This window comes from Thermobia domestica, chromosome 2 (genome assembly GCF_964235325.1).
Source record: "Thermobia domestica chromosome 2, izTheDome1.hap1.1, whole genome shotgun sequence".
NCBI lineage: Eukaryota > Metazoa > Arthropoda > Insecta > Zygentoma > Lepismatidae > Thermobia > Thermobia domestica.
In genome coordinates, this window is record NC_137455.1 from 388,206,898 (window position 1) to 388,220,074 (window position 13,177).

A 13,177-nucleotide genomic window follows, 5' to 3' on the forward strand; every position below is an offset into this window, starting at 1 on the left:
AGAAGTTCCAGTAGCATTTGGACGAAATATAAATTAGTAATGAACATATGTGTGAATTCATGTTACTGTGTTTTTGTCATAATTATGAAGGTTTATTTCCTGGTCTGCACAATTCCAATTGCAAGTCATTAGGGATTCAGTAGTTAAAAAAAGGTGGGGTATTTAAAACCTACTCAGGTAACCTGCAGGACAAACGTAATACTTAAATAATGATAATTATCATCTCTTGCTAACCACTTTATATATATGTTTTGCAAGCGTTTCCTCGTATACAAAATTCTTAGGTATTATATTTTAATGTAGTTTTTTTTAAGGCCTCTAGAAATAATACAAAAATGAAAATGTGGCAACTACAGATCTGTCACCCTCACCCACTTTCTTTCGACCAACCATAAATAAGCCTCCATACTGAGTTTGGTGACATCTTTCACCACGCGCGGTGTGTCGGCATCGGACAGCAACTGTATACGAGGTAGCGAACATACTATATCAAGAATTTGTATCTAAATTTGGGAAACTCGTAAACCACTACTATGAAAATGTTCTTGTAGTTTTGTCTGTTTTCACTGTTGCCAGCTACCATATATCAATGATACTTAGTTATTGCCACAATTACGGAACTTACTGTATAATGTTTCTCACGAGTTAGCGTAATAAACTTTAAAAATGTTACTGCGTGCCGTTTGAGATGTGATAACACTATTTCTGTTAAACACAAAAATATTTTAATACATGTGGTTATTGCTACCATCAAGGGCTTAGTTTTATTTATAATTTATGATGCAATCCACTGTTTGTCAGGTCAGTCTTTAGATAAATTTAATTTGGTTCCGTGATCCGTAATAAAATGGAAATTTTTGACAAGAGTGATCATTGATAGTGTGTTTTGAGTCGTTTAAACTCAGTACCACCTGTATTCTCTTCTTTGGCATCTTTCGTTGTAGTATCTTTGTTCGTTTGTTGACAATCGCAAGTCACTTCATAAATTCTTGAATGCAGTTTTCCACTTGTGAAATAAAAATTTTATATTCACTTAAATACTTTTCTATACTTCTAATAGATTTTGAAAGTTACGCGAATTCCATATTTTTCTGCAACTTCTGAATTTGAAAGCCAATCTACGCAGTTACGAGAAGGAGAACCAACTATTGAAATCTGGAGTATTTAATTTATTTTTGGAAATTTGGGGACTTTATTTTTTCATTTTGTGACTATTTGCTAATATTTTGTTGTTGTGTACTATTTTATATACTCTTAGGAAATAAATTTATCCATGCATTAAATTAATAGATCGTAAACGGATGTGTGCCTTTTCTTAATATTTTTTTATGAATAGTGCTTTCTCTAGCAGCAATATTCCTGTAAAGAGCATTTTTTGTATTCCTTAAGCATTCATTTTTTTTTCATATTCTAAAGGTAAGATATTCTCAACTGTACCGAAACGGTCCATTTCCAAGCCACTTTTCCTTTCCACTGAAAACTTGATGGAATTAGGTGTTCACACTAGGCAACTCAGTCGTCTTCGCTGGGCAATCTGATCGAATCGACCCCAGAAAATAGAACGTATTTCAATTCAGTTGCCAGTCGATTAGTTGCTTTCGACCAGCAGGCGATTCAGTCGATGTCTTGTTTACACAGTCGACCGAGTAGAGAGTGACCTAATTTCAACTGAATCGACCACAAGTTGACTTAAGAGTAAACGCCCCATAACTGCTGGTTAGTATGGCTTGTCAGTTGCATAATGCGTTTACAATTCTAAAGTGAACAATAAACGAGGTAGATATTGGATTCCATACTGTTCACCAGTTTTCCGAGTTCGTCACGGAACCCATCATCCGTGCGATGTAATTACTAATATTGTGTGTACGAACTTTGCGTCGCTCACGAATCTGAATGTGCATTATTTTCCGCAGCATGTCGCTGCAGTGGCGACTCGTACAGTTATTAATGGGCCGAAAGGTTATTTCTCGCATTTTCTTTTGCATGGAATGCCAGGAAACTACCTTCATATATGTTAGCGCAGCATCGATCTGCTATTCCATTGCTGGAAACAGATTCCCAGTCTTGTTTGCTAAGGAAATAGAATATGTTACAATCACTTAAAGACGTCAGACTATTGCAAATGGGGCAAGGAGAGGGGATAGTATCTGTTGGAAAATCTTAGAACGTACCAGAATATTTTTGTATTAAAACTTGGATGTAAAATTATGGGAGATTATCCCATCAAGTTTTGATTTCTAGAGTGCAGGGAAGCTATCGATAATGTAATTCCACAAAGTTTCATTTCGTAAAGAATGGGTACTAATGAAAGCAAAATGTTGCAAAAACGTGTTGAAGAAATTTTCCTAATCCGGTGTTTCCGAGTATATGTTTTGCTAACAGTAGACCTATAAATTTATTATCTAATTTCAGAATATGCTGTTGCAAATGAAAAATATTAAATGTATATTTCTTTCAGTGCTGCAGTAAAGTGCTACTGGAACATTCAACAGAATGGTGAAAGAAACAAATTACTATGACGTGCTAGGGGTCAAACCCAATTGCACTTCGGAGGATCTTAAGAAAGCCTACAGAAAACTTGCATTAAAATATCACCCAGATAAAAATCCTAATGAAGGAGAAAAGGTAAGTGAGGGATCACTTTGGAGTTAAAGTATTGGAAACGTTAGAAGTTACACTGGGTTTCTAATCGAAATTAGTAATTTATATCTAAATTCCTAGTCTTTTCGAGGTTTCTCTTAAGTATTTCAGTTGTTCTTAAACTGTTCTTTATTATTTCAAAATTTTAATGTTTTGCTGTATTTGACAATAATTATGGTCATAAAAATATTTTTCTAATTTTTTAAAATCGTAATTACAATTCTTTTTCACCTCCGCAACCCCCAGGTACAGAAACCCTGGCCTAAGATGTTTTTATGAACTTTTGCTATTTATTTTGCACCGCATTCATCGAATTGAGCTGTTAGCGAAGTAGCTGTTGTAGCTGTTACCGGCAACTACGAGGAAGTTCTGCTAACATAGTCCAATATAAGTCGAAAGTATTACTGTGGAATTAATTTCTGTATTTTCTATTCAGTGAGCTCTGAGTTCGAATCTTATATACCGTGTAAGGTGAGAGGAAGTAATATGGATGAGAATGAGATAGATGTATATATATATATTATATAAAATATTGTGTGTGTGTGATATATATATATATATATATATATATATATATATATAGAATAAGTGGTTAGACGTAGGTTTGCCCTTTTTCTGTATAGTAATTACGTAGAGCATTTGACAGAAAATGAGATGTGATGGATAGTATGGTAGAAAGTGAGAGAGGGAAGAGAAGACAGACTGATTCTTCCATCAAAATGAGATTAGCAGAGGACCTATCAATGATGGCAGAATACTTACGATGATAGTGTTATTTTGTGCAAAATGTTTCGACCGTAATTTGTAATTTTTTGCTAATAAGGTTTCTTTTCAATAGAACACTAGAAATCCAAGACCTCGGACAAATGTGGTAAAGATAAACAAATAAAATTAAAAATATCATGTACTTTGCATGGGAAATTTGGGACTGCTTTAAATAATTGTTTCAATGAAATAACAGTATATTTCATCTTGTTCCAATTATAACACAGAATAGACACATAATTAGTGTATTTCAAAGGAAAACAAAAGTGCTTAGCCTCAGTATCTAATCATGTTACATATAAAAGAAAAAGTGTTATCAATAACTTCTGAAAAGTAGAAAATTTCGTGAATCAGGATTATGATTTAAAATTTACGAATAAACTGAAACCTCATTAAGTTATTAAGGCCTTAAAATTGGAAAATAGGGAAGTTAGACACTACTTGACACCATATAACAGTAAAGAAAATAGGAATTCTGTGAATAATGAAGTTTTAACTAGAAATTAGTTTAAGAGTATCTAAAACTCACAAAGTGTTTCTTGAATGAACTAAATTTTTCTTGCCTTTAAATTCAGGCCCAGTAAAACACACATGACAAGATGTATAACTTTCAGGCACTATGTAATATGATTAAACTCTTGGCCAGTGACGTAAGCACTGACCCATTCACAATCAGAAGGAAAGTATTGTATTCATGCACGCATACAGCTGACAGCCAGTGTGTGAAGCGCTGCGTAGGGGTCGCCGAAGAGATTCCGATTGACGATCACGTAGCAGTCAGTCACGTTCGAGGATCAGTTAACAAACAGTAGAACAGAAATAGCAGAACTAAACAACAGCAAACGGAAGGAAAAATATTTTAGAACACACACACACTACTACAGTGAAATATAAATTTGTCTTACCTCGAAGTTCAGTGCAGTTCAATTCAATTCGTCCAACCAAACTTCGATCACCAAAGGATTTACTGTTTCAGCCATGAACTTCCACATTTTTTCTTCCTTCTGCGGTACGTGAGCAATGTAATTTTTCCATTTTTCAGCTGTAACTTTGTTTAACCATTCGGACACTAAACGCTCTACTTCTTTCATAGTGTAATTTTCATTTCTGGACGCAATATATCGTTTTACCTCACTCCTTATTAATTCAATTGGATTGAGTTGAAAATGGTAAGGAGGGAGCCGAAGAACAATACGACCGGCTTGTCTTGCAACTCGGTCTACACGGAATTCGTGGTACATTTAACAATTTTTACAGTGTCAATTAGCTCACACTTCGACATTGTAGGTGACCACAAAAACTTTTGCTTAATGTGTTCCGACGTTTGTTCCTTTGTCTTTTCTGAAAGCCACCTTTGAATGTCATCTTTTCTCCAAGAACTATTCGGAAAATTTTCCACGCGAACTGTGTGATACGAAGCGTTATCCATCACGATAACGATGTTCGGTTGTAATTCTTTAAAAACGTCCGTCAACCACGATTCGAAACGCTGACCATTTATTTCTTGATGGTAATCACCTACTCCCTTTTTACAGCTCGGAATAATAAGCAAGCATCATCCACGAAACCTTCTTCACTGCCTATATGAGCTATGATCAACCTTCCTCCCTTACCTGTAAGCTGTTTGGGTCCCGCAGTAAGACCGTCTAAGAATGCCTGTCTTATTTCATTATGGTAGTGTCCTCTCAGCCTTTACTTACTGAATGCCGAGCATTCGCTCATGTTCCATCTAATTAATAAATGTTATTATTTTCGCTACGATATTGCCTAATTTTGCGAAGATATTGACTCCGCCACATAGCAATATCTTCCCCTTCCAGTAATGCAGACGAACGAGTCTTTCTTGTGTATTCAGATCCCACATCATGCAACACACTATTCACTGTTCGAAGGTTCATTGACGGTAAATCAGGATCACTGTTGATTTCTGCCGAAATTTCTTTCACTGTGGGAGCCTTGTTGCACCAAAATTTATGCACTTTCTGAGGGATAGCACGCTTTGTAAACTCGTCCATTGTTTCCAATCGTGTACCTTTATTTTTTGCCCTGTCCCTTGTCTTTGCAAGTGTTGACACTTCCCCTCTTCCAGGAATTCCTTTTTCAACGGAAAAAAAAAAAAAAAAAACTCACGTGTCATATCAGCAGTAAGGCTAACAACACCATTCACACTCTTACAGGGATCGGCACGGCGTAAATATGAATATACGTTGAAAACAGTTTGTCTTGCTTGGCTAATTAATGGATTGCCACCTCTGTGTAATCGAAAATAACACGCAGGTGAACCGACACTTTGAATTTCCCTCGCACAGGACACCATATTGCACATCTACAGCAGAAAACAACTCCCGCTCTGATGTGAGTGTTTTTGTTCGTTGACGACGAAACAAGCAATTTTATCATATATATGAATTATTGTACTTCACAGGAATATTGTAGTCTTTTATCAAATAATTATTGCACAATTTGTTCTACATAAAAGGTAATCTTCTTTAAAATGTGGTATTATTTGTTTGCGCGCATCGACAGACCGCATTGCTTGTTACAGAAAATGTTGCAGCCCTGTGTTAGTTTCTATAAACTAAAATTATTGCGTATTTTCGAGCATGAATTATGTATATATTAATTATTTATTACTTCAAAGTACTAATAATGTTAACTAGGCTATATGCAGGTAGATCTAAAAACTAACGTTCTGTATTAGGAAACTCTTTCATAATGATGCTCTTTCAACTCTACTTGGAATAACTTATGGTTAGTGATTCGGAGCTACTGAAATTACGCCACTGAAAGCTTGTGTTGACCGCGAGTTGAGTAACAAATACACTTCATGTGATGTGGTGGGTTGTATAACTTAACTTGCTGGCTACAATATAATGCCAATAACAAATCAAGATAACCAGTCTGAACTAAACATAACTCTCAGGTACTTAATTTGTAAACGCATTTTCGTACTTGCAAATGCAAAGGTAACAAAAGTGACAGCTGAGTGAGAAAATAAAGCGTATAAAGCTAAAAATTCTGTTTTCTGTTCAAAAGAGCTGGTTTTTAATGCGGGAAGAAAATCGTACTCCCGAGAACTTTAACATTAATCTCGAGACAGCACGAACTAATAAGCAGTTAATGTCTGAGTCATTAAAGCGAAAAATAAAGGAGCAAAATAGTAAATTGTTTGGAAAAATTAGCTATTTGTAATGAAACGAGAAAATGTGGACAGTCTCTGAAATTGGAAATTTTTTTGAATATGAAAATTGAGTATTATCTGCAATAATTTTCATTTGATGAGAAATATCAGAATTAGATTGCAGAAATTGAAGTTTGCCCACACCAAGTTAAAACTCCAACTACGAAATTGTAGGTAGTTTTTGCAAGATAGAAGAGAGAGAAGAGATATTTACTGATGAATGCCATGACCTTTGCACCCGTGATCCTCTTTAATTTCTTTCATACTTCGACTTGTTTTGGAATAGTGTTAGCAACCATTTGTCATTTATTTTTCAAGTTGGAATTTCTACAATACAATCGTTGCCTGCTTATGTAAGTTCTGTGAAGAAAATGAACCATGAATTCTTGGACTCCTAGATTTCTTTGCCGTATTCACTTTACACGTCGTTTGCAATGATTACACGTGGAACTCCACTAACACACGAAAAACAACTGTTATTTCTAGTAACTGTGTTGGTATCAAATGTATTTGTTGTTCATTTTTACTTGTCATTATGAACACTGCTTTCCATGTATACTTATTGGCTGTAATAAATCAAATGTAAATGTTTACAATTATGTACAAGCATGTTTACTGTGAACAGCACATTAATAGTGTTTTTATATATTATTTGCATATTAAATTTTGCTATATTATGTGAATATTTAGTCTTTTAATTAGGACAATTTTCATATTCATTCTATTTGATTTGCATATATAGCAGAGGGAGCAGGCGACATATTAGTATTTTATGTATATATATTGTTTGTTTAGCGTATTTGATTATATGTAGATTAACATCAGGACTGGACATGATACTGGGACAGAGATATTTTAATATGATTTACATATTATAATGGAGAAGATAGAACATTTGAGCTTCATATACGCTAGTTTGCTTTTCGTAGAGGCAGAGAAGCCCTCAGAGAGAAAAAAAAAAAAAACTTTAAGAAAACTTGCTTCTCTGAAGGGGCTTTGTTCTGACTGAAGCTTGGGTATGTACAGTTATCCACTGTAGCCACCCTATTTTGATATAGTAACCATGAGCTTCAAACTTTGTCTATAAACAGAGATAGTCACACTTCCTAGTGTGTTACTTGTGAGGAACATACACTGATTCTGTGTAAACGACAAGTCGATGTTCACAATGAGTTCGAAGCAAACGAAATTTTAGCGTGTCCGTGGCAAATTGACGATACAATAGAGTGTGAACTTTGCTAGCCACGCCTATTTTTCACGTCCCAGATACAAGATGCGTCGTTTTACCAACGAACTTCTGCCTGAGCGGAGAAGTTGAAGAAATTTGAAATGTTGGAAGAGTCCACTTTGGACCTAGTTGTAATAATTCAGAAACATCCGTTAGATGTCTCTGGTGTGTGATAATTTTCGTCTGCCTTCCCCAGCATGGTCTGCTACAAGAGTATGTTTTAGTAATGTGTAAATAAAATTTCTGGATGAATCCGTATTATTTAGATATATTTTAAATCGATATTATGTTTGTTATAATATTAATGGCTTGTACTAATAACAATTATAAGCCTGGTTGATGGTTTTGAGAGGGGACCTATGGGCAAACACAAACCTTAGTTTTTTTGTTTTTTTTAACCTCGATCATATACCAATGCTGGATGCTAAAGAAGGGAACTCTCAAACCAAGAAACAATCCTTGTTTTCAGGTGCCAGTTTGTGACAGCCCTTGAGGGACTGTATTAATATTAAGTAATATGGGTAGTTTGTTTATATTATTTCATTTACGCTGAGAAACCATTCTAAAGTTAAAACATTAAAAGTAAACATTGCAGGTTGATGACATTCTAAACGTCACTTGGACAAGAGTTTAAGTACTTCGTAACGAGATGGCAACACACGTCACGAGAAGTCAACTAGCATGACTAGTGACAAGTTTAGTATTTTTTTTTGTGTTTAGTTAAACATTGCAAATTAACAGGATATAGTGCTTGTGAGTTATATACACCAAATAAAAGCTTATTAAATAAGCTAGCGAACGAATATAGCGACGTAAAACAGTTTAATTGGTGTGAGCTACAATACGCAGAAATTTAAACAAACTTGTTGATTTTATAAGTTAAGTAGGTCACAGGTAGGCCTCCTGTGAGGGGAGTACCTTCCCTACCTATTTTGGTAGAAGTGGCTGAAAGTGGTTTGACCCGACGCGGAGTTCAAACAAACAATGAACTTCCGTTGAGATAAAACCAAAGAGTGGATAACACTGGGGACACCTGTTTCATAGTCTTGGTGAAATACACATCGTTTTGCGGCAAGTTCGGTTTGGAGACAGTCGTTTGATGGTTTTGGTGATGTTGAGATCGTTTGCGGCAAGTTCGGTTTGAAGTGACAGTTTTTTTTCTTAACCGTTGAAGTGCATTGAAGAATCTAGACATGGGGATCATGTACTAAGCTCAGGAGAGCATGTTCTTATTTTATTCGTAGTGAATAGTATACAACTACTAATTTATTGGTCCTGACGAACTTAGTGCGCCAGTCATTTTAGGCCCGTGACCAATGTTTCTATACATCGCAGCTCGTTTCGATCATATAGTACACGCGTACAAGAGACTAAGTCTATAGCCTTGTACTCATCCTTCGTGTAAATAGTTCTAATATACATGTGAGTTCGTGTTGCTGCGAATGAGTAAAACTTTCAGTGCAAGTATGTATTATTAATAGTAACATGATCAGAAGGACAGCCTTCACGGCCGCCACTGGAGTAGCGAGACCCAGCTGCTATTGCTGACAGACACCTGCGGAAGGAGAACAGCTGAGATCCAGAAGAAGAGGTGATATGGTAACCCAAGACAACATTGGCCGTCAACTAAAGGGAGCCGAAGGAATCAGCTTTGAGTTGCAGTAGAATCGGAACACACCTAGATGGACACTTCAAGAATGAAGACAGCGGTAAAAGTGGTTCAATAGAGTGCACAAACGATATTATAAGCGAGAGCTCCGCTTTGCTATAAGTGTTATTTAAAATTTAAAAAAAAAAATTTTTTTTTCTTGTCTCATCTTCGAGACTGCGCGCGGGTGCGTTGTAACAAAATGTATTGGTATAATTGGAATGTTCGTTCAGCACATTAAAAAGGATTGGAGCGGAAATTTTGGATTCACTTTTTCTTCAGACAGCTTTGCCATCAGGTATGTGTTACAATTTCCTGTCCTTATGTCTTCTTTTCAGGCCAGATGCCGGGATTAAACATAAACCGTGAATACGATGAGCATGTTTCATGTAACTGGGTAATTTTCACACTCAGGGTGGATGTTAAAACTGCGCATCCCTGTAAGCAAGAGTTTCATGCTGCAGATATTCTAAATTATCTTTTCAAAATCTTGTTATTAAGAATTCAGACTCTACCGACTGACCTAATTTCATTTGTTTAAACTTTGTGAGTGGAAGGGTGCGCATAATCATAGTAATTATTAGCTGGTGTGTGATGTTTCCTCCCACATTACCATTTTATTAAATTATTTTTCAAAATTATGCATCACATACATTAATTCTTCCCCCCGTTCACATTACGTATTTAAATATTTTCTATTAGTACAAAAACTTGATCAGAAAAATATTCAGACGACACTCAACAGCAGGCCCGAATTTATATATTATGCGCCTCTGTGCTTTAAATAATTTGCTACCCCCTCCTCCCGAAAACTACCAATAGTAGAGTTGAATTCATAGTTTCTTGGGTCGCTGAGATGAATAGTGACAGTTTTAATCCAATTCAACTTCAAGGTCATACTCCACTCCCCAGGGAGAGGGAGATATTTTAAAAGTAATCGAAAACTATAAATGTTAATGTTGCATTCATAGTTCTCGAGGTCGCTGGGTTTAATATTAGTTTTCATGATATTCAACTTCATCCTCACTCCTTTGGGTGGGAGTGGGAATGATCTTTTTAAAAATAATCAGATAAATTAAGCTAGCCAATTAGTAACTACTGTAATTAGAGCGAATTAAACACATTAACATATTTTCTCGTGCTTGCACGAGACTCGACGAGTTGCTAGTTTTAAATATTACTTTATTGTGAATCCTAAAAAGAATTCCAAAATTTTGCCACCCTGTGCTCGAACACAAGAGTAGCACTTACCTAAGTACGGGCCTGCTCAACTCTCAGCGTATCACTAACCAAATCAAGGTTTTTGTCAGTTCCAAATTGTAGTAAGTTTTGGATTTGGTAATTTTAAGACTTTCTTCAACCTGTGATACTCGACAATGAACAAAAACCGCTTTTAACATTATTTTTCTTCTGATTTGATATACAACTCCACCTATGAATAGTCGAAGTTTCACATTCATGCTCCAATATATATATATATATATATATATATATATATTTTAGAATTATTTTTTTTATGAAGACAAACTCAAGACTGAACCTAGGTAGTGGAAATCTTGATCATAGACGGCATTGTATAACGCCAAATAAAGTTTTTTTTTTTTTTTTTTTCTCCAGAATATCGCATTGTTCATTCAAGGATTTTATTACCAAATCGAAGCCTTATCACAGTTCAAAGTCGATAAATATAATCTGGTTAGTGGCATGTACGATGTTGAATGTCGTCTGAACATTTTTTTGGTTAAGTTTTCGTACTAATGAGAAAGAATATTTAAATACGTATAGGAATTTGTACTTAGTTATAAATATTTACATTTCATTTATTACAGCAAGCAAATATACTTGGAAACCAGTGTGCATAGTAGCAAGTAAATATGAACATCAAGAACGAACATTTGATACCTAAAGCGTTACTAAAAATACCAGTTCTTACTTGTATGTTATAGACTGATCATTGCATACTGTAAAGTGAATAAGGTTAAAGAAATTTAGTGTTCATTTTCTTCACATAACTTGCATAAGCAGACAACGATGGTATTATTGGAGTTCCAACTTGCAAAAATAAATAACAAATAGTTGAGAACATTATTCAAAAGACTCGAAATATCAATATAAACTAAGTCACATGTGCGAGATCGGCTTTTGTCATTTTATCAAAAGAAGATATAGTTTATGTACTTGTAACTACGGCAGAACCTATATAAATGCCTAAATGTATAACACACTCAAATTAAAAACGTAGTATTCTCTATTCGGGTGAGGGTCAGACTTAAATGGTAAGGCAGCTGCTGATCCACGATGAATTTTTTAAATGTTGTTGGTTATTTAGTACCATCGAAATACGGTGGTTCTCAGTTGTTAAAGGAACTTCCTTGTTTTGAGATGTGCGATTTATTTTCCAGTTTAAGCAGATCTCTCAGGCATATGAAGTTCTTTCAAATCCGGAGAAGAGGCGTATTTATGACCAAGGTGGAGAACAGGCAATTAAGGAGGGAGGTTTGGGAGGCAATGGTTTCTCCTCCCCCATGGACATTTTCGATATGTTCTTTGGTCGGGCGTTTGGTGGCTCTCGAACTAGAAGAGAACGTCGAGGGAAGGATGTGATTCATCAACTAAGTGTTTCTCTAGAAGAAGTATACAAAGGTGCTGTGCGAAAACTCGCTCTGCAGAAGAACGTTATCTGTGATAAATGCGAAGGTAAGAAAGAGTTGAAAATATAAACCTTTACTTTCTAGTGTTTTTGGTCTAGTATGACATTTGGTTGTACTTAGTTTGTTCCATTGATATTCAACAGAACTCAACAAAATACAAAAGATTGTCCGTGTATTTATCTAAATTGAGGTGGAAATTACCTTAACCTTAGCAAAAGCCACAATGTCAATATCTGCTGATGTCAATATGTTTAGCCATTGCAGAAGGAAGGGAAATTTTCTATCAGTTCCTCTGTACAGACTCCAGAGAGTGGTGACACGACACAAGCTTGGAAATAGAATAGCCTTAAAGCCGGTGGTTTGTTTGGAGCAAACATATCTGAATTATGGTATTTTATATAGATGAGGCAGGTTTTCTGTAAAAAAAATAGTTGTCAGTATGTGTTGCTGATAGTGTTCAGAGGTGATTTTACAGTTTTTCAGATCTTCCGTTAGATAAGTAACCAAAGATGACTATAAATCTTTTCCAGGAAGTTGCCTTGCAGTGACAAATTCGTGACGGGATTTTTGGTCGACCGAAGTGTGCCTGATAGATAAATCAAAGTTTCACCCAATGTGACGACGAAATTCTAGTCGTCTCTAGATAATGGCGCTCGTAGATGCGTCGCAGTTGGTCTCTTTCTTCCAGTGATGGGCCTCACTTAGGTAATATCCTTGACACTCAACTACGATCCGAAGATTTAATTTGTCGCGTAGGGTGTGGTTCGCTCTTTTCAGGGATGTGTGTAGTTGTGGCCATTGCACGTGTAAGCATTTTCTTGGAGGCTAGTCGATATTTGGAGTCACTATACTGCACGATCACATTCGACGCAATTTGCTAGGTAAACTGATCTCTTCTATAGGGTTTAATTGTATTCATGATAGTAGTCGATCCATTTTCTTCATATTTTGTTCCCCCTCCTGAGTTTTATACAGAAAGCTTGGCCTGGGAAAAACCACGGCATCTGTTCACATTGAGAACCATAGTACACACGACACACTTACGATAACTAATTAGTACTGCA

General features: G+C 35.7%; 1 protein-coding gene across 1 annotated transcript in view; it reads left to right on the forward strand.

The window, feature by feature from the left end:
- Droj2 (DnaJ heat shock protein family (Hsp40) member A4-like) overlaps positions 1–13,177 on the forward strand; it is a 55,778-nt gene that overhangs the window by 13,809 nt on the left and 28,792 nt on the right. The window contains exons 2-3 of the mRNA XM_081749517.1: positions 2,459–2,625; positions 11,865–12,159. Coding sequence (XP_081605643.1) covers positions 2,494–2,625; positions 11,865–12,159 — 427 coding nt within the window. The 5' untranslated portion in view covers positions 2,459–2,493. The remainder of the gene's footprint in view (positions 1–2,458; positions 2,626–11,864; positions 12,160–13,177) is intronic.